Source organism: Periplaneta americana, chromosome 15 (genome assembly GCF_040183065.1).
Source record: "Periplaneta americana isolate PAMFEO1 chromosome 15, P.americana_PAMFEO1_priV1, whole genome shotgun sequence".
Lineage (NCBI taxonomy): Eukaryota > Metazoa > Arthropoda > Insecta > Blattodea > Blattidae > Periplaneta > Periplaneta americana.
Genome location: NC_091131.1, coordinates 92,378,338 through 92,401,359, shown reverse-complemented (window position 1 = coordinate 92,401,359; position 23,022 = coordinate 92,378,338). Strand labels below are relative to the sequence as shown.

The 23,022-nt window shown below is 33.5% G+C and overlaps 1 protein-coding gene across 3 annotated transcripts in view; it reads right to left on the bottom strand.

Annotated features, from left to right (window-relative positions):
• Window positions 1-8,411: 8,411 nt before the first annotated feature.
• LOC138715199 (platelet binding protein GspB) overlaps window positions 8,412-23,022 on the bottom strand; it is a 1,124,434-nt gene continuing 1,109,823 nt past the window's right edge. For all 3 annotated transcript variants that reach the window (XM_069847835.1, XM_069847836.1, XM_069847837.1), the window contains 2 exons: window positions 20,294-20,457; window positions 8,412-13,684 (listed from right to left, as the gene is read on the bottom strand). In XM_069847835.1, coding sequence (XP_069703936.1) covers window positions 13,409-13,684; window positions 20,294-20,457 — 440 coding nt within the window. In that variant the 3' untranslated portion in view covers window positions 8,412-13,408. The remainder of the gene's footprint in view (window positions 13,685-20,293; window positions 20,458-23,022) is intronic.

Genomic DNA, 23,022 nt, shown 5'->3' with positions numbered 1-23,022 from the left:
GGGTTCGATCCTGGGCCAGGTCAATGGCATTTAAGTGTGTTTAAATGCGACAGGTTTATGTCAGTAGATTTACTGGCATCTAAAAGAACTCCAGCAGGACAAAATTCCGGCACACAAGCGATGCTGATATAACCTCGGCAATTGCGAGCATTGTTAAATAAAACATAATATTTAACATTTATAAAATATCGGTATACAAATTTATCAAATTATATAGTCTACGTCCCCTAAACCTCAAAATAGAAAACAAAAGATGTGGAAACAAATTAATACTCTTTCAAATTTAAGTATCACAAGATGGGAGTGCCATTTGAAATTTCAAAGTGAGGCTGGCTGGGGGTGAGGGGGTGAAACCTAATATACAATTAAGACTGGTTTTAAACTTCCCCCTCAATACCAAAATTGACATGATTTTTTTATTTAATTAAATTCATTTTAAAATATATAGTTATTTAGTCTGGGAAGTTTTAAAATGAAAGGCCTATATATATAAAAAAAACTGTAGAAGTAATGAAACTTTTCAACATACTGTAGCTAATTGGAGCCATGAATTTATTAACTGCACAGGTTCTCTTTTTAACAATGTGTGAGTTATTGCTATCATTATTGAAGCTCTAAGTACCGGTATATAATTTAGAATATTTTTTCACAATTTTAAGAATAATAATTTTGAAAACCTTATGAATTTATGATGCAAATTTGTTACTTGCAGTTTTACTTAATGGGAGATCAGAGATCAGTTCATTGTAATGAACTCAGTTTACAGTATTAGCTGTACAGTACATATAGTTGGTGTACCGGTATCACAGTTTTTTTGTGATTATTTCCTTTAATTTTCAATATTAAGCTCTGTTCACGGCTTGTATACTTTGTCACCTGGTAGAGTGTAAGAGAAGGCCCTATGGTCTTAACTCTGCCAGTATAAATAAATAAATACCGATAATTATTATTATTATTATTTGTTCTCATAGATCGAACAGTAAAGTACCGGTACTGTTTTTGGTGTTCAAAATGCTTATAACTTTATAATTTCTGGTCTCTCTCTCTCTCAATGCAATCTCTGCTCAGAAGACCGAATGTGGAGCTATTTTACATTTTGTCTTAAGATAATTTAATTCTGAAGGACTCTATAAATTTTTAGAGTTCAGTGAAAAATAGTGGGGGATTGCATTGGTGTTACTGCACCTTCTGTAGGCATTTCTTTGTTTCCTATTTGCTTAAAAGTTTAAGCTCTTTCACCACATTAAGGTGGGATCATTATGATTCTTACATACAGTTAAATGTGCTTGATCTTTTATACTGAATATTCATAATAGTATAAGCAAAATAAATATCAGTTACATAAGACTGAGCTCTGCAACATATATATGACCATACCTCTCACTAATGGTGGCAGGCATCTATAATGAACATTAATCATGTGATCAAAGTATTATAAACTATTCTTAGCGCGTAGAATAGTAGAAAATGTATTTGTTGTTGTGTCAACAGTTTTTCGAGTGCTTCAAAAGTCAATGTTGCTACAACATGGAAGGGCTGAACTGAACAATTTCTTAAGAAGGTACTCTAACTCTATCAATCTTTACATACAACCCTGATATTAGATAATAAAACAGAGGGATAAATAGTCGAGTGAAACTGGAGGATTAACAGTGATAATACATCATTACTTCCACTCAGACAATTCTCATATTGTCATGTCAGTGGCGGGCAGTGGATTTGAAAGTTGAGGAGACGTGACTGATGGGAAGTTGCATTTTATGTATTAAAAATATAGGGCCTCATTACTATTTACATACCTGTATAGTAAATTCACTCAATGATCCTCTTCCTTCGCAAACCAATCAAATTAGGTCACAACATTCTGAACTACTAGAAAAAACTAGAGACAAATATGCATTTATTAGTAAACTATCAATGTATTTAATATACTGTATAAATAAATATATCTTGTAACACAAATAAAAAAAATAACAGGAATACCCACAAACAAAAGAAAAATCTACAACATAAAACATAACTTTTACGCAGGGAGAGAAAACTAACTATACATGACGCGATTTTCCAAAACCAAAAAAAGAAAGAAAGAGAGATAAAGAGAGAGCTTGCCAATACAGTCCATCTAACATTGTCGAAAGCAACCGAGACAAGTGCTACACTTGTCAGCGGCTAGTCACAAATTGAGTAGTTTTTCTCCAAGCATGCCTCCTTTCGCGGGTTCTAGTTAGGTTTAGACACTCCACTGGCCAGGTATCTTATTGGTTGAACTGCTGTTGTCATGGTTATCGGGAAGGAGAGTCATATAGTTGTTTCTGCTGTCCCACTCTTGCATAGACATCGCAGGGTGCTCGATGTCGATTGTACAGGTTAGAGTGCTATCTGTTTTTTTCGGAACAAATTATTTGTACCATCTATTATAGCGAGCAGACATCAACAACTGGATGTGGTCGGCTTGACGTAACTTATATCTTACTCGTATTTGATAGTAAAATTAACATTAAAAGAAAAAAGTTCTTCATTTGCAATTATGCCTAATTGTCTATGATCTTAATTCACTGGAATGAATATTGTCATATTGTATTCTGGTAAAATATTAGGGAGACACGGCCTTTCTTGCATCCCCTGAAAATTCGCTGCTGGGTTATGTACATCAGCAAGGAGAATTAGAGTCGAGTTAGCACAGTTTTTCCAGACTTACGGATGGATCCCATGGCAAGATAGTAATGCGTAAATTTCTTTGTTAATTTCCGATAGGAGATGAAAATTTTATGTTCGCACTAAAACATGTTTATATTGTGACAAAATGATGTGTTATATAGTGCATACATTTTATCTTTCCCTGCTCATGGATATAGAGTGAACACGATAGTGCATGGAGCAGGTGCGAGAGTGGGAAGATAAAATATATGCACTGAAGAAACTGGCATTTAAATTCAACTTACAAAGTTTAATCCTTTCTGAAGCTTGTCTTTGTCCCATAGCCATTTCTGGAACTAGTTATACTGAAGTATAGGAAAGATTTGATCTGTCCCAATTATCACAGATGTTTTAAATTCATTTATTGAAAATGACATATAAATACATACACCTACTGTAAGTGTTTATGGTAATACAATTTTTTGTAAAGACATACAGTACTAAGCTTACTTCAAACATTCACGACAACTAGTTTTAACTCAACATTATAATTTATCACTATCATTTTCATAAGCAGGAGTTCTCTCAGGTGCTGCTTCAAATTACAAACATTTATTCCATTTGAGATTCTTCCTTGATATTGCCAAGCAATGCACTTTTCTTCGTTGGAGAATTTTTCATTTCACTGTCACTTTTGCTTGGTTCGTCCTGTGAAAATAAATTTATTTTACTTACAAGTAGGGCTATATTTAATTTTTTTCCTCCAATGTTCCCTATCCAATGCACCTGCTTCTTATAACCCTTTCAGCTCCATAAACCGTTTCACTCCTTCCATCCACTTTTCAGTAGTTGGTCTTATTTTCTTATTCCTAACTTCTGGTTCCCATAGCATTATGTCCTTTGGTATTCTTTGTAATCTTTTTTCATTTATAATTTAATAATAATAATAATAATAATAATAATAATAATAATAATAATAATAATAATAATAATGTTTTAGAATTATTTGGTCCCATCTCATAAAACGCAAATGTTCCTATTTTCACCATCTTTTTAGACCTTTCACGATCTTGTTGTTCATTAGATCTACAATGAAGAGCAGCAATACATTTAGGTACTGGTAATCTAGCATTATTCATCTTTCAATCCGTCACTCTGTTCTCTGACAGACAGTTACTGACATTTTATACAGATAGAACTTAAGCATTTTGAATCCTCGTAAAACCATTGCAACATAATTCTTGCAACGAGCGTCTTGACTTCGCAACAGACTTGTTTCCAAATCATCAATGTTTTCTGTGAAGGCTCTCTTTGCATACCGTCATTTTCCATAACTATGGTCCTGGAACACAGCAATTGCTGTATCTGTTCCAATAAATTTTTTCAATGAAATTTTGTTTTCTTTCTGTTAACAGTCCCTGGCGAACTTTTTTTTACGGCCCTCGTAATTGCGGTCGAGTGGCCAAAAGTTGTATAAGCACTTCTTTTGATATTACTAACATGGTGAAAGAAAAAAAATTTAATTTTTTTATCTGTTACCATCACAATGTTTGCTTGTCAGTGGATTCTTTTTCCACACATGGCGATTACTTTTGTTTTAAAGATAGAATTTCACACTATGTCGTTGAGAAATTTTAGTTAGTTTGTATATCTGCATCAATGTTATCACTGTCGCCATTACTACCACCACCACTACCATAATCATTGTAAACTACAATATTAGGTTCTGAAACACATGGAAATATATTTGTACTTTAAAACTAGTCCCTGTTTCGCAGTCTTTTTTCCCTCTAGTCTTGTATGAACATATCTGCCGAGGCAATCTAGTTAGTGCCATACATATTATATTTCTGCCATCTTTCCCTGTATTCCCTCATTGTATTTAGAATATCGTAGGACTACTTATTACTTTCAGTTAGTTTCTAATACTATCACTGGCTTTTTGATCTACTAAACTGTATTCTGTCAGTCGTCTTGTGAAGCATGTATGGATCTTTATCTCTGGAAAAGAACAGTGTATCTTTTGGTTGAAGAAATCTATGAAGAAAACAGAAATATTTCTATGAAAATTTGATTTCTTTTTTGAGACGACGCTGTATCAACTTCTGGGTTATTTAGCATCTGAATGAAATGAAGTTGATAATGACGGTGAAATGAGTCCGGAGTCCAGCACCGAAAGTTATCCAGCAGTTGCTCGTATTGAGTTGAGGGAAAACCCCGGAAAAAACCTCAACCAAGTAATTTGCCCCAACCGGGATTTGAACCCGGACCACCTGGTTTCGCGGCCAGACGCACTGACCGTTACTCCACAGGTGTGGACAATTTGATTGAGACTGAAAACTAAAACAATAATAAAATAATTGAAGCTACAATAATTTTTCCTATAAATGCCGTATATTCTTAGTGAATATGACATTAATTAGTTGGTAAATTATGAGTACAACCGAAAATTCATGCTAAAATTGAAGTGTTGTAGAAATATTTGTGCTGATATCCTTTGTTCTACTGGAAGACGCGTAATTTAAAGTAAAGCATCAGTTCATTCTCCGAATATAAGTAATATTTGTATACTGGTAATCTCTTAAATTATATGTTACACAGAGATCCTTGCCCTTCACATAATATAGCATATTGTACCAATATTTACAATAGTACCGGTAAGTAAATTATTTAATGAACTAAGTTCACATAAAAGAAACGTACTGCTACAAGAATGTCTTGTTCTTCACATTCGCTCTCTGCATCATCTTCAGAGTTTTCTGCTCTATGAAGGAACAGCTTTACCTTCCTTAGTCCTTTCAGTGATGACAAACTGGATGATCGGACAGGTTTTGTGAAACTTGTAAATATATCCTCTGGTACTGGAGGCAGGTTCATAACATTGTTTAAATCTATGAGTGATTCTCTAGACCAGCTTTCAGGGTATTTCTCATCTACTTCTGGTTTAACATTTTTCGTACTACCAGTCGGAGGCATAAAAGCATTTTCACTTACTTTTTGTTTCGCTTCCAAATATTTTATTTTATCAGAAATCATCTGTGCATTTACATTAATTAAATCATTTGAAAATTGAACTTCGGCTGTTTCGAAATCTTCTATAGCCATCAATTCTCGTTCTAATATCGTAAGTAGTTTTTCATACTCCAATCTGAGACTGTAAAGAGATGGGTCATTTGCTGGTGTGATATCCATATTTTTTAATGCTGAGATTACAAGTTTTTGTGCTAATAACAGAAAGGATCGTGAAGAATTCTGCATTGCTGTGATGACTCTTGCTGCCCTGACTGCCAAACTTCTTAAATAACACACGTATTTTTCACCAGACGTGGATCTTTCTTTTAAATCCATAGCCATCTCTGTAATGAGAACGGCATTATGAAGCATCTGTTCAACTTGAGCACGCAGATTTATCAGCTTGACAGATGAATGGTCCATAATTTCATTTCATTAAATGATCGTTGTATTAAAATGAATGAGTAATTTACAGTTCTAATATAGTTCAAATTTAGATTAACGAAAACGTAACTTACTCAGAGATCAGTTTCTAAGGTAACAAGCAGCAATAATGAAGTCATAAAATGTATTTCCTTTGTCAAATCATAAAAATTAAGACAAGAAATATGTACCTAATAATTATTCAAGATGAATCTTATTCAATAATATATTATTCAGTAACTTTTTATGAAAAGTTATGTTTTGAAATAATTCTATTTAAAATATGAAACTTCAAAAGTTAAATAGCTACTTCCTCATTATCTTCAGCATTATTTTCAAATAATTCTTTACCACATCGTCTTATTTAACATTTCTTCTTGTGTCGATGATAATAATCTGCATAAAATTTCGATAATTCTGTCAGAAAACTATAAGCAGCTAAAAAAAATTAAATTCTAGATTAAGTTAGATTAGCGATTAGAAAACTTTTTAGCTTACCTTTTTTATTTTGGTGAATACATTTTTGCTGTACAACAAAGGCAACGTAGTACAACTATTTTGCACTGGGATTGCTAACACCAGGATTCATAACTCATCTGGAATGGAAGATGATACATTTTGTTTCCTCTCTTGTCTCTTGTATCCATCTTCATGTCAATAAAAGCAATATATTAATGCCACGACTCCTTTGGACACCATGAGACAAACGACCACGAAAATAGTCATATTCCCATTTCAGTTGGATCTTCGACATCATTAATTCTGCATATGGCAAATATGCAAAAACGACTGTCCCTGCAAGAAAAGTGATCTACCAACTAATGCCATGGGTATGTTAAAGTTTTTAAACATCTCGATTAATTATTACGAAAATAGGAGAAGAGTCAAAATGAAATATACTTTCACAGTTTTTATTCTGAAGTAAATCATTTATTCTATAATCGTGTGATATGCACCATCATTAGAACATTTGAGTCTTACGTCCCGAGTTATAAATGGTCAAATGGAACACCTATATTACGCAGTAAATATAAAATAAGTAATCACTTCGTGCTGCACATTTTGTGACTAGCAAGTTTATCTTTTTAATTGCCATTGGTTATTCATTGACATTAATCCTGAAAGTTTTATGGCACTGATGGTAAAACTGAAAGAGACCACAGACGATATTGTGTCCAATCCAGAGGTGATGAAGAGGCTTGTTCAGATGCTTGTACACTATGCGGTTATTTAGCAAACAACATAGTAGAAAATTCGTCAAAATGTAGAGATCTATAGATAGTTTCAGTGCACATGTTTTTCATGAACAAAAATGGACTATAGATCTTGTCGGAAAATTGGACAAAAATGCTCTCTTCTGGCGGGTCTTCTTCATACTCCAGACCTTGGTACAAATTTTGTGTGCATATTGAGCCGATTCACTTTACCATTTAAGTGAAATCTCACCTCGTCACTATATCTGGAAAATTTCAAATTGAACGATTTACATGTTAGCTTGTATTTGAAAGAAAAATTCGTATCACTTGACCTTAACATTAGATTTCGTTATAGCGGCTGCATCATATAACTTTTCAGTTTTCTGTCTTTTTTTTTTATGAGAACATAGCACACGAGTTCTGGACAGTTGAGAGTGAAGACTAACATTAGAAGTCTAATTTCTATTTAATTAAGTTCAATTTCATATTAAAATTTTAACAAATAATATAAGTGATAAATGAGATTTCATATGAAGGCCCTTCGAATTCATTTCACACTATACTTTGACACTTATTGCTTTTCCTTGTGGAGACTCAACAACTTTTCGAAATTACTTAGACGAACATTATATGTTGCTCCTTGTCGATGGGTTAATTTCAGAACGTCTATGGAATTATCATTTTACTACTGTCACAAGCTGTATCTGCGAAGTGAAGGACACGCAAAAATGAGCAAAACATTTTCCGGCCCATAACACACGACTATACTGTCACTAATGACTTCAAAATAAAGCTATGAAAGGTTATTAAACTAATTATTTTAAATGTCTTGTACATCTAGTATAACATGTCAACTTCTCATGTGACAATAAACGAAAAACAAAATCTTGTAGGATTTAGTGACTCCATGAATCAAGAAAAAAAATTAAATGATACAAAAAGTTTTCACATATTATGAAGAGTATCAATATGGTAGTTCGAAATGTACGAACGGTTGATATTATATAACTTTTATGCACAAAAGAAATAATTATATTGCATAGTTGAAGGATTACTCTATTTTGTTTTTCCAATTGTTATTCTGAAATGCACAATAAAACCAATACGGAAAAAGGGAATTTTAATGTGAAACAAACAACTATACACTTCCCAAATTTTTAATCATAGTGTGGCACACAGAGATCTTTTCGACATAAATTTTTGTGATGAATTCTTTACCCACATGAGTTTAAAACACCATAACACATACATATTATACATTGTTATATCCCTATATGTTACTGTATTTTACTATATTACATTTGGAAACAATCTAATTTGTTATTGGGCCACTTGGGCATTTAAAGATATTTGGAAACTTTGAGTTCACATTCTACTGGAATGCATACAGTAAAATTATCTTTAAAACAAATACTATGTACCTGCTACATCGATCAAAACTCATTGCAACCATGCGAAAAATACTTGCTCTAATCAGTTCTTCTATCAAATATCACATCGTCAGATAAATACCTTGAAATGTCCTAGTGGCTCGCTGGTTTCGTTTGCTGTCACTGTGAAAGGATCCACACACACACACAGACCATTATGGCCATGATCCTAGTGTTGCCCGGAGTCTATCGACTATACCCCCGTTGGGTCCTCACTTACTATTTTCTCCTTGGCTTTGGTTTTCGTTGAGGCTACAAAGCAATATTCAACATTTTGTCACAGCACTTGGTTACAAAAATACAAAATAAAATGACCATAAAATATACACCAACATGGCTTCAAGGTGATACATAGTACTCGTCTACAATATTTTTTTGGGTTCATTTTTTCCTTCTATTTCCAATTTTTTTCTTAAAGTTTAAGTTTTCGTACCTAGCTGCATGTCACACTTATACACAATGATTGTGTTGGCAAGTTTACAGAGATTTTAACCATACAGCTTCTGTTTTATTTGCAGTTACGTACTTTTGTTTAAGGTGAGACTATAGTTAAACGCTATCTACAGTTATATCTTTCTTTTTCTATTATAATGATTCTTGAGCTTATAACAGGTGGTGAGTGCCTTTTGATTGTTCTTCACCTAATATTGATGTATACTGTACACAGGTCTGTCTTGCAACAATAAGCTTCAGGAGCAACAATCATACTATTTTACCAGTATTTAACAAACAAACGAAACTGATGTATACTATTTTCAAGTATCAACCATAATTTAGTATTCAGAAACAAAACACTGCTTCTAGACTAGTGAGGTTCCGCAGAGAGAAAGAGGAATCGCATCTGCTTCAAGTACACTTTGCATTGTGTAGGGATTTTGTTTTCAAGTCCTCTTGTATCTTATCAACTGTGTTTCTATTTTTGCGAATATCTGGAAAAGTAATTTATTTGGGATATGTTTTCACATTTATTAGTTAGCTGAGCGTGTTTTTAACATAATAAGCATAAACTTGCTTTCAGAGAGTGACAAAAATTACAACTTTATGATGATTTACTATAAAATAAATATTTAATTTATTTTATACAATAAAGCAAGTCGCCAAAACTCGATCCGTGCTTTCGTATATTTTAATAAGACTTGACAACGTAAGGTAGTGTTATCACTTATCACGCCAGAGTGAGTGTCTATTACCAAAACATGAAAACAAAATCTCTGGATTGTGGAGCAGACACTTCACGTCTTGTTTCAACTGGTGCGACATTGACGGTCTCACTTGTTGCTCCTGCTTTTTAGGCATCATGCATCGAGCAACGTAGTCGACAAATCTGTCTTCTCTATTATTAATCATCATAAAAATCTCAGCCAACCACCTATAATAATAGTAGAGAATAACTAGTTTCAGATGTGCTGCTGTAGTATTAATCTTTTAATTGTTTATCTCAATAGATTCTTGTTCACTAATTGCATTAGACTGAACAGTGATCAAAGCACATTACTACACAAAATGAACCAAAGAGTGTTCATATACAACATATGGAAAGAGTTTCACATTTATAAAAACTGTTCATTTTGAGTAAATTAAAAATTAATCCTTTTTCAAATAGATTTATCCAAATGAGTCGCTTTGCTGGCACCATCCTATCATAAAACATAACAATGTCATCGTTAACAATGAACATAAATAGATGATACTAATTATGTATAGCAAACATCTGTAAACAAAACATTCTGAAACATCTTATCACTATGATTATGTAAATTAAAATTGCACATTTAAGTCTAGAAAACAACAGCTCTGTACAAATGAGCAATAAACATCCCGATTTCAACATTTACATACTCAACTTAACAGTTAGTCGCAAACCCTGACGAAAGAAACGTAAACTCGAGGAACTCCATCAACTAACCACGATAAACTACTCTTTGGTTTACTGCTGACATCTTCGTTGATTCAGCTATTTGTTGAAAAATACCTCTGTATTTTCTTTCTTTTCTTACGAGGGAAGTGCAGAAAAATAAAGTGGGGTTAGTCTGAATTAGCCATATATTTCTCACTCACCTCATTGAGATCCTTTCAGTTCACATCACTTTTATTTTGACTATTTTACATGCACATTTGTGTCTAGTTTGGGCCCTCATATTTAGGAAGTTCAATTATTTTGGACATGAAGGCCTTTTAACTACTAGTTTTTTTAATTTTCGTATCACATCACTTTTTGAAGGGGCAGTACGGAGTGATTAATTTAAACCAGTTCTCGGGTGTCTAATTTGTAATTAAGTTTTCTTTACTCGTTTTAATATGCAAATAAGTAATGGTACCATAAGGAGGGGATAGAGGACATTGCAACTCTTGTTACAGAGCTCAAGAAAATAGTCCAACTGCAATACAATTGCTGATTTCATAACTTTACCCTTCCTGTTTAGTAAGTGGGACATTAAGCCATACGTATATTGATTCATCAGATGCATAAAGTGTTTTCGTACAATGAACATTATATGGTTCAATATATCCAAACGTATCTTCATATTTACAACAATGTATACATAATCGAGATGAACTTTCAACTACGAAACAATTTTTAACACAATGCATCTGGCTGAAACAACATTTTTTTTTTAAGTCAAACAAAAGATACAAATTAACAGGAGATGTTCAATACAATTTTAGGCTTTTTAAACTTTTGCAGCATATAGCCTATAGGAAAGTTTTCTTTTTACTGGTATTTGTTAGGTACTCAAAGAATAAATACCTGACATCATTTCGCTGCATATTCAGATTGGCTTTACACTTTGGCCTTAAAACGCAGTTTTATCATTCATATCAAACTGTACTGAAAAGCACTAATAAAGTGTGTAAACAGGTTTTGCTTAATTTTGTTTACGCTTAGCACACTTTTTTTTTTCGAAGACTTCAAAGAATACAGAAAAGAGAGCTTGGTAAGGTTTCCTTCAGTGCTGATGAATATGCATAAAGGACTCGCCCCCAACATAATAAAAGCTACACAATATTCAAAATAGCAATTAGTATAGCAATAGTATGCAATTACCTCTGAAGATTTTATATGTGATGACTTCGGGGGAGAGGAATGATGAATGTCCAATTTTTACAAAAATAAGTTTTTTATCACATTGTGCAGAAAATTATGAACTATGTTGTTGATAAACCCACTCGAGTGAAAACACTAGCAGTCCAGAGAAACAAACGAAAGAAAATCTTATATGAGGAGAAGAATGCTGAAAGTCCTTGAGTTTGTTTAGTTTTTCACGGAATTAACAAAATATGACATTTATCTTCTTTTTTTTTTTTTTTTTTTACGGTCTTCATTTGTATACCAAGAAAATAGTCCAATTACATTAATGACATTAGTGGGCTTGTCTTTGCCAGTATGTGTACGAAATCAACACGGTATTAAAAAAAATTCTACCTGGGCAATAATGACATGAATAACGTAAAGATATTTTGAGAAATATATTAAAAATAACAAAAGAGAAATTTGATTCCTGAAAATGCTTTCAATTTTATACCGCTCCCCTGTAAAATTATCTATAGGCCTATGTGACTTACCTACTACAGATGTTGCACCAAGCCCTTCAATATTAAGACTAATCAAGATGTTTCAGAGGTATGATCTAGATTTATATTCTCTCTTCGATTTTTTTTTTTTTGCGTGAAGATGAGGATCGATGCAGTCTTCGAAATGCTTGATATATTATATTCACGAGCAATGAAAAAAGTATAGCACTGACGTATCATTGCTTCCTTTCCATTTAAAATTACAGAAGAATATATGCTATGAGTATTTAAAATTATATTATGTACTGCTACTGTAACAATTTAAAACCTGATAAATTAATTTAGAGACAGAAATATATTTGTATGAAATTTGTCATTTGCACAGAAGTTATGACTATAAGAAAGCCACATCTGAATATACTGCGAAATTATGTTATAAATAATTGTCTGTTTACAACTACTGTAAAGACAAATTTTAAAACTGAAAACTTCCCCATAATTTGCATTAGTTCTATATAATCTTTTTCATTGTTTAATGAACATCTCTTATATATAATAAATTTAGATATTCCTGATTTAATAAGATTTTTTTCTAATGTTGTTTGAATATGAAGCTTATTTAACGATCTCAGTAGACCTTTCGAAGAAGAGTCCGTATGTAGACAGCCTCAACAGAAATGCTCTTCCCATAAAGTGTTAATACATTATTGTGATACATGACATGGATCATGTCTTACAGGATGGATTTTTTTCCAAACACATAATGCCACGCTATCACAAACACACGATTTCATCAGGTATTCTTTTTGACATTGCTTGGTACACTGCCTTCACTGTTGAGTTGCTACAAGTCTTCATTGTTGTACTGATGAGCTTCATGAAATCATCTTTCACTACATAATGAATATTAAACTTATAAGTATACCAAATACCGATTTTAACGAAACAATTCTTGTCATTATATATGCTGTGAATCAATGGCAATTGAAATACCAAGACTTAAATCATGTTCTGCCATTCAAAAATATTTTATCAGCATGGGCAATAGCACTATGCATATAGTTGGGAGTCCACATCTGTCTTCGTTTTGAAGACATCCAGCGTCTTTGAAAGTTCAATAGCTTAAATCTGTCTGTATTTATTTTTTACGAAAGAGACCTAGGCTGACAGGGGGGCACAGTGGGTGTTGCTGGGTGACTAGATAGGTGTGGGGAGAACAGTGAAGTCTTGTAGTGCTGATTTCACTGTCTCGTACAGGGGTCGGTTGCTCTCATCACTGCAATAGCCGTCAGGTGTACACAAGGTTTGTAGCTTGCTCAAGTAGCTGTCGAAGTTTTCGTGGCCCAACTTCTCTTGACCTCCACCACTGCCATTCGGTAATCGCACATGCTCCAGTAAAGTTATTACATTGTTGCGCAAACTCTCGTAGTACTCGTTGAGGTTGTTGTTTCTCTGACTGATTACTTGAGTCTCCTGGAATGTAAGAAAAAGTCACATGTAGTCTTGAAAACATATCTTAGAAGCTATTAAAGAAAACTTTTTTGTAGGTGTCCTCAGTGGTCTGTACTTTTCTTCAGTCTCTGAAACAACTGCACAACTACACCTGAAGTGACGTTTTGTCTCATGACAGTCAAAACACTGTTGCTACATAGTTATGCCCAGTACAAGTATTACAGAGTGTAGCCTATGGTGTAATTTTAACATTGGCTGCATTCAGCCGGGACAGCGCTAATTCAGCTATTCATTTTTGCTGAGTTACAGCAGCTGTGAGGTCCTGAACGACCATTGCAAAATGTCCGCTGTGTTTACAAAGAAACACGCTGCTATTGTTCGGTCTACTCCGGAATATATGATACCATTGGTTGTTGCCTACCCCCTCCACTTTCGCTGGCTAGCAGTAGGCTTGCAGCGAAAAAAATTTTGCTACGAAAAATGGCGCCTGCTATTTCAGCGCTGACGGCCAGCAAGGCGTTCAGTGCTGTCGCTATTTCAGCGCTACCGCAGCGCTGTCCTGGCTGAATGCAGCCAATGTATAATAATGGCAAAAATTTAACAAGAGACCAACTCATCACTACTGCACAAAAGAGCATATAACTCCCATAGTCAGGCAAGATACTGTGCACAGACCCTGTGCTCATAGCAGTTGTGGCAAACATTTCTCAGGGTCCTCCAGCCTCGCCAATATTTTAATTAATGTTGAAATTCTATAATTTAAATACAGTACTGTAGTATGTCTACTATTGTATATAATTACGTAATTGTAATTCTGACAAATAAACATGATTGATTGATATGTTTTTTACACAGAAGGAATTGTCTTGTCAAAAGTTTTAAATAAGTCGGATTATTATTTTTTAATGGGTTATTTTACGACGCCTTATCAATATCTTAGGTTATTTAGCATCTGAATGAAATGAAGGTGATAATGCCAATGAAATGACTCTGGGATCCAGCACCGAAAGTTACCCAGCATTTGCTCATATTAGGTTAAGGGAAAACCTAAGGAAAAAAACTTCAACCACTTGCCCTGACCGGGATTCGAACCCGGACCATTTGGTTTCTCGGTCAAACTTGCTAATTGTTATTCTACAGGTGTGGACCCAGTATGCATGATAGTTTGTACACACCTGTTAAGCGAGGTTTAAGCTAGAAAATAAATAACTGTCGCAAAAATGCACAAATGAAAAATTATATCTGTGCAAACTGCGAAATGCTTGTGCAATATTATAAATAATTGTACAAAAAGATAAAATTAACAAAGTATGCAGAAACAAAAAGTTATGTAATTTGTTTCTTGAAGTTTTATTACTTTCAATCCATCTTATCACACTCTAGTTATACGTATGTAAGTAAATCATTATACGTCGATTTGTTTAGAATCAATTTACATCACATTAAAGTACGTTATTTTATGAACACTCTAAAAATTGAAATTTTTTACTAGTAGACCCTTCAAGATTTATTGTTAGCAGAGTGCTCTTTTACTGAAAGGCGATTTCTAATTCCAATTTTTTACAAGATTCATGCAACTAAATCCTCTCCCACAATTTACAGTACGCGATGGAATTATATAAATCAATTAGAAGAAATTGTTCACTTAACTTGCATGAATTGCACCAACTCTTTAAAATCAATTCCTGAACATCTGTTGCTAAATACCTTTTTGAACATTGTCCATGCCATTAGTATTTCATTTAAATTTAGATTAGTTCAAACACATCTCTGATTTCATTTTCTTCATTACTTACAAATGGCTTTTAAGGAACCTGGAGGTTCATTGCCACCCTCACATAAGCCCGCCATCGGTCTCTATCCTGTGCAAGATTAATTCAGTCTCTATCATCATATCCTACCTCCCTCAAATCCACTTTAATATTATCCTCCCATCTACGTCTCGGCCTCCTCAAAGGTCTTTTGCCCTCTGGTCTCCCAACTAACACTCTATATGCATTTCTGGATTCGCCCATACGTGCTACATCCCCTGCCCATCTCAAACGTCCATTTTCTCCATTACCATCTTCATTTCTGAAGACCAATGTGGTTGTCGCATTTTTGCACATTTACATTCAAAATATGTTGCATTTTTAAAAGTCAAGCAGCAAAATGCGATAAATGCGACTGGGCTTAAATCCTGCTGTTAAGTTGTATTTATTTGTGGTCTTGTCTGTGTGTTAAGATGTTTTTGTACACTCAACCGAATTTCAAAGCACACACCCTTTTCGATATAATCATGAACACACCCAACCACAACAGGAAACCAGAAGATAGCGTGGGACCTTCACTAAGCTTCGGACAATGAAGAATACCACTTCGAAACTAATCAGCCAGATAATTTTCTAATTTTAACACAGTAAAGAAGTTATAAAGTTAATCAATGATTATATAAGTGTTAAAAGTGTGTATTCAACAATGAGGAATACTGATAATTCTTACAAGATAATTTTTACATTATTTCTAAATAAGTCTGCTTATACTTGTTTATATTGCTTTTACTTCGTAATTATTGTATTCAATAACTTGCGCAATGTAAATTTTCATGAATATTAGACTACTGCTTTCACTTATTCTGTTGTAATTTTTTTATTACTGCACACGATTTATTTTATTACTACACACATTGGTTTTGTTACTGCACAAATTGTGCATGACTGCATACTAAAAAGAAAAAAAAAACTCTGCTTACAGTTCTGTGAAGGGCACGATACGCCATGCCACACCACTGTAGTTTTGCTACATTGTCTTCAAGAGTAATGCAGCCCATTTATTACGAAGCCAAAGTATAACATTTATTCGGAATAAAATTGATGTACCGGTACTACAGTCTCATGATTCTTCAAGCAGTGTTGTCATATTGTGATGGCATATTTAAAACTAGGCCTCGTTAACTGTGGAGTAGATAAAAGTAAATCTTACTTACTTACTGGCTTTTAAGGAACCCGGAAGTTCATTGCTACCCTCACATAAGCTCGCCATTGGTCCCTATCCTGAGCAAGATTAATCCAGTCTCTACCATAATATCCCACCTCCCTCAAATCCATTTTAATATTATCTTCCCATCTACGTCTCGGCCTCCCCAAAGATCTTTTCCCCTCTGGCCTCCCAACTAACACTCTATATGCGTTTCTGGATTCGCCCATATGTGCTACATGCCCTGCCAATCTCAAACGTTTGGATTTAATGTTCCTAATTATGTCAGGTGAAGGATACAATGCGAGCTAAAACTAAATCTACTTTTAAATATAATGATAGGACCTACTCAATGAACTTACAAGCAAACATTCTCGTGGGAGCAGATAAAAAAACTTAATTTTTTTTTCTTCCAACATGTTAATAATGTTAAAACAAGTGCTTATACAAATTTTGGTCACTCGAGCGCAATTACGAGAGCCATAAAAAAATAAGTCTCCTTGGGGCCGTTTACAGAAAGAAAACACAATTTCAAGGAAAGATTTATTGGAACAGATACAGCAATTATTAAACTATTTTTCAACATATTCCCCACCGGAACTGAGACACTTGTCATACTCTGGTATCACCTTTTGTATCCTTGTGCAGCAGAAGTCGGAACCAGTGTGTGACAGTCGTCTGCATCTCTCTGTCGATCCCAAGGTATGACAAATGTCTCAATTCTGGTGGGGAATATGTTAAAAATAGCTCAGGAGCTGTTGTATCTGTTCCAATAAATTTTTCGAATGAAATTGTTTTTTTTTTGTAAACAGCCCCAGGGAAACTTATTTTTTTACGGCCCTCGTAATTGCGCTTGAGTGGCCAAAACTTGTATAAGCACTTGTTTTGACATTAGTAACATGGTGGAAGAAAAAAAAATTAACTTTTTTACCTGTCCCTATGAGAATGTTTGCTTATTAGCAGGAAAAGGATTTATATGTAAATACATATTTACTTATAAAGCTAATATAATTTATATTTTGCATTATCTTTATGTTTCACAATGTGTAGGGTTGAAAAATCCTACTTTTATTTTCCATATTTTTCCATATTTTAGAGTTTAGTACATATTTTCGTTAATTTCCATATATTTTCCATATTTCATATAAAACAGTCCATATTATATTAGGTTTAACAATAAAACAAAACAAAATTCCATTAACTTTTAAAAATACATTTCAACAATAGAGATTTAAACACATGTTCAGTAATCCCTTTAACATCAGAGTTATTTGAAAATTAGCAGTCCTATCAACAATGGGAAAGTAAGTTACAAAACTGTATTAATTTAATTTAAAATTTTTAACAGACTTCAGTTGTGCAGCTCAACAGTTAAATGCCAGTCAGAGTACACATAGGTTCAGTTTTGTAAATCATACTATAAAGACGGTAAATATGCCAAAAGTACGTCATTCAGTCAATTTAAAATCAAAACTAACAAGTTACATTTCAGAATTTAAAGAAGATGGTTTATCAACTGACAATAAAATATTATTTTGTAATTTGTGTCAGTGTGCAGTATCATCTACACAAAAGTTCCTGGTGCAACAACACATTACAACTAGTAAACATCAGGCCAACAAACAACTAAATTCCAAGCAGAGACAATTGTTTTTAACACAACCAACAACATCGAATGTAAGATCTGAGTTTAACATCGACCTGTGCCGTTCTCTCATCTCTGCTGATATTCCTCTCTACAAACTAAAGAATAAGGTCTTCAGGGAATTCCTTGAAAAATATACTCAACATACAATCCCGGATGAGTCAACACTTAGGAAGACGTATGCTCCATCCATCTACGATGAGACAATACAGAAGATAAGAGATGAAATTAAAGATAGTTCAATTTGGGTTTCCATTGATGAGACTCCCGACAAAGAAGGTAGACTTGTTGGTAATGTAGTTATCGGTTTGTTAAGTGAACAATATTCTGAACGAATTCTTTTACATTGTGATGTTCTAGAAAAGTGCAATAACAAAACTATAGTTAAACTGTTCAACGAAGCTATGGGTATCCTGTGGCCAAAGGGTATTATGTACGATAATGTGTTATTCTTTATTAGCGATGCTGCCCCTTATATGGTCAAAGCTGGACAAGCATTATCTGTTGTATATCCTAAATTGACTCATTTTACTTGTGTGGCGCATGCATTTCATCGTGTGGCAGAAGTGGTCAGAGACAATTTCCCTAAAGTAGATTTGTTGATTTCATCAGTGAAAAAAGTATTTCTCAAAGCTCCCAGTAGAGTTAACGTGTTGAAAGAAATGTACCCTGAAATTCCATTGCCACCAAAGCCAATTTTAACTAGATGGGGTACATGGCTAGAAGCAGTTGAATATTATGCCGAACATATAGACTCTATTAACAATGTTCTCCTTGCATTGGACTCTGAAGATGCAGTCTCAATTGATACTGCGAAAACAGTTACCTGTGACATAAGTGTGAAGAATGACTTAGCTCACATTCAGCATACATTTTCATGCATCATAAAAACGCTCAAAAGTCTCCAAAATAGGCACCTTTCACTATCTGAAAGTTTTGAAATTATAAATAGTACTGTGGAACAACTGAATCGTGGTAGAGGTAAAGTTGCAGATGCAGTAAGAGCTAAGGTGGACACTGTACTTTCAAAAAACCCTGGATATGAAGAACTACAAAAGGTTGTTGCTGTGATGAGTGGTGAATCAACAGTGAAGATTAACTTGGACTTATCCCCAGCAGACATTGTGAAATTGAATTATGTACCAGTTACTTCTTGTGACGTCGAACGCTCTTTTAGTCAGTATAAATCTATCCTCAGAGACAATAGAAGAAGATTCACTTTTCAGCACTTGAAAGAAATGTTTGTAACCTATTGTTATGGTAACAGACAATAAAAATTGTGTTTTGTTGAAACTACATTGGAAGATAAGGTACGTCCATTATATTTTTTGTTTAGTTTGATTAAAATGTACCAATATTTAACGTACATAGTCATTTTTTTATAATTTTAAGTCCATATTTAATTCCATATTTTGGTAAAAATCCATATTTAATTCCATATTTTGGTAAAAATAACTACATATATATTTACATATTTCATATATTTTTAGTCCATATAAATCCGTTCCCTGCTTATTAGTCAATATACTACAGGCAAGATAAGCTATTTAAATATAGCAGTAACATATGTTATAAGCAGTAAAAAGAGATCACTTCCACCTCTGTCCAGCTCTAAAAAAGGACTTCAGAAAATGACTGGTACTGGGAAGCCAGAATCATCATGAATCTATGATACAATTCTGTCTCTTTAATGTAGGTATTAGTATATATGTTTATATTGTTATTGTCATTTGGGACAATGTATGTACGAGTATTATCAGTATCAGGGGCGTATTTTGCGGGCTACCGGCGGTAGCCCAAGGAAATTACAAAAGAAAAAGTTTATAATATAACATAATGTAATAATTTTGTATTATTAGTTTTACCATAGTAATTAAAATTAAAGTAATTGTTAGATATATTTTGTGCAATAATAGGGTCAGCGGTAGCCCAAACCCTTTAACCAGTATACGCCACTGATCAGTATGCCCGCCACTGGAGTAATAAATATAGCAGTTTTTTTAGCATACTGGTACTGGTAGCCTACTCACTTTGTCTCCATGCCTAAGATGTGCTTCCATAGCAGTGATGTCTGTCCGCAGCTTCAGCATTTGAGACTCCACACGGGCATTCTCTCTTTGCAGCTCAGTGATTTCAGCCTCCAATGTGATGAGGTCCTCACCCCCCGGACCAACCCCTGGGCCACCCTCTAGACCTGGAACAGTTTCAAATGTGAAAATAATATGCTCAAGTCCACTTATTTTCTTCAATGAGGAATTCAATTGTTTTACACTTAGTTCCTTACACGTAGTACAAGGAAACAATGAGATATTTCTGGTACAACTTCGCTCAGCTCCATCTTTCTTCTCCTCACGAATACAGCAGAAGTATAGGACTGAAAAAAAGGATTTTACAGCTACAAGCCATACCAGTACTTAAATTATTTAGTATACATACAGGAGTACGACATGTCACTCACGAAAGTAATGCACAAGACAAAATACATGCAGTTTACATTTATATATAAAATGACATTCAGACAGGAAGGACACAAACACAGGATCAAATTGTTTGTGGTAGGATGATAAACCTAACGATTTTAATTGTATTATTCTAAATACAAATTAATTGTTTGCCAACCATGTAAACGGACATGTTACGTCATAAGATGAAATAATTAAACTTCAAATCAATTATTACATTACTTTTGGTACACATATAACCAAAATAAAAAACTCATAAATTTTAATACAAAAATAAATTAAAGACGGAATAGAAACTTGACCGCTTCAATTTGGAGTTCAAGATTATTACGAGTTTTCATTACGATTCAAAAGGTATCTGGCTAGGTATTCCAGTATTATTTGTTGAGAAATGTCTTTAATTTATACAAGTAATTAGAATAATACCGGTACCATATCGAAAAAAGAAAATAGGCCAATTTTGTCCTTGAAAACAAGAAGAGAATGAGGAGGAGGAAGAGGGGAAAGACAAATTTCAGAAAGAAAGATACTTCAACTTACGGATGTCTTTAATTTTATAGGAAATCTCTGTGTCAAATATATAACTTTCATTCGTTTAGTTATTGAGTTAGCTTTAATGTGCTCATGAAAGTAACCATGTCATTTAATTTGCTTCGTTTTATGTACTGGTACCTACAAAAAAGTAAGTTGTCAACAACAAGAAATATATTTTGTAATTGGCTTCCAATAGTTTATTATAAGCGTTACTGTTCAAATACAGTTATTTTGTACATATTTATTCTTCTGCTTTTCTTGACGAAGATAATAATTTGATCTTAGATATCGGTAATATGTAAGGGAAATGTATTCTTTGTAGTAACTTATAATTCGTATAGTACAATGAGATTCTGTACCGGAATTTAATTTCTTTGTGTAAGCATTTTCCAAATCTATATTGTTGTATTTTTCTGGTATAAAATATATTATGTCTACTTCTTCCATCTTAGTAAGCTATCTCCTGTTGACCACCATAAAAACTGAAAATTGTATTTATCTCATTAGGGAAGCAGGTAGAACTCATGGCCTGAGATTTTAATAAAAAGTCTATTGTATTTACAAGTAACTAGCTACGATACCTGAAGGAAATAAATGACACTAGAGAAGTTGTTTCAGAGAAAAGAAATAAAGCGGAAATTTTACTTTCGATTAAGCACCATGTATAAATATAGACTACTGCCGATGTCTTGTTAAAAATAACTTTCTTTTCAAAGTTATGTTGATGCTAATATCTCTGTAAGTAACTGAAATTAAATTTATATAATATCCATGTGAAACTTTTAGGATTTTGTAAACCTAAACTGAAATAGATTAACATAGTAATATTTCATATGCGATCAACTATTTGATCTGAAAACAGATTAAAGTGGACAGAGAAATCAATCATTTTATAGTAATCTAGGTTTTGATATATTCAAGCATTGTGCATGGATGTGCAGAGCCAAGTTTTTCATTAGACATATTAAGCCAAGCCTATTAGACGCACTTTGAAACAGATAACACGAGCTATGATTTAAGTACTCCCCCCCCTCACCCCCCCCTTTTTTTTTACAAAGTATGAGGAGTATACACTACGAACTTTTTACATTCATTCAACTGCAGAACATTTTACCAGCTAGTGTAACTTCATACCATTTCTTAATTTCGTTACAAGTGACTGGTGTTCATCTGTTCACATGTTTTGTACAAAAGTAGGAAGTTACAATATTGCACAAAAAACGGATATGACAACAATCACTTGAAGTGACTTACAGAAGTTACTCCAAACAACTGTATAGGTAGGAAGTCATTTTATACTTTTAATATAAAATATGCCCACGTATATACAGTAATAGTGAACACATGATATATCCCATTGTGAGATATTCTCATTTGGAAACATTTAGAGAGTTCTTACAAAACTGTTTAACAAATTTTGATGAAATCTTACTTCAGAAGGCATACTGAAATTTTAAGAACATCGGTTATGCAATTATTTGGGGTACCGGTATAAAGAAAATTCCTACCTTCCATACAGAATATTACATTATGTCTCTTATCACAGAGACAGAGATTTTGATTACACTACAATGGCGTGCTAAATAAAATCATGAGGACAGTAATGACTTCTGTATAAATGGTGTGTATTGGAATTAAATATAAACTGTATTTTAAAATTGCTAAGTCACTTTTGTTGAATAAGAAAGGTAATTTAATTAATTCAACGGGATAGTAGCATATATAGCGAATATCAATAGGCCTACATTTTCTTGGAAATGGTA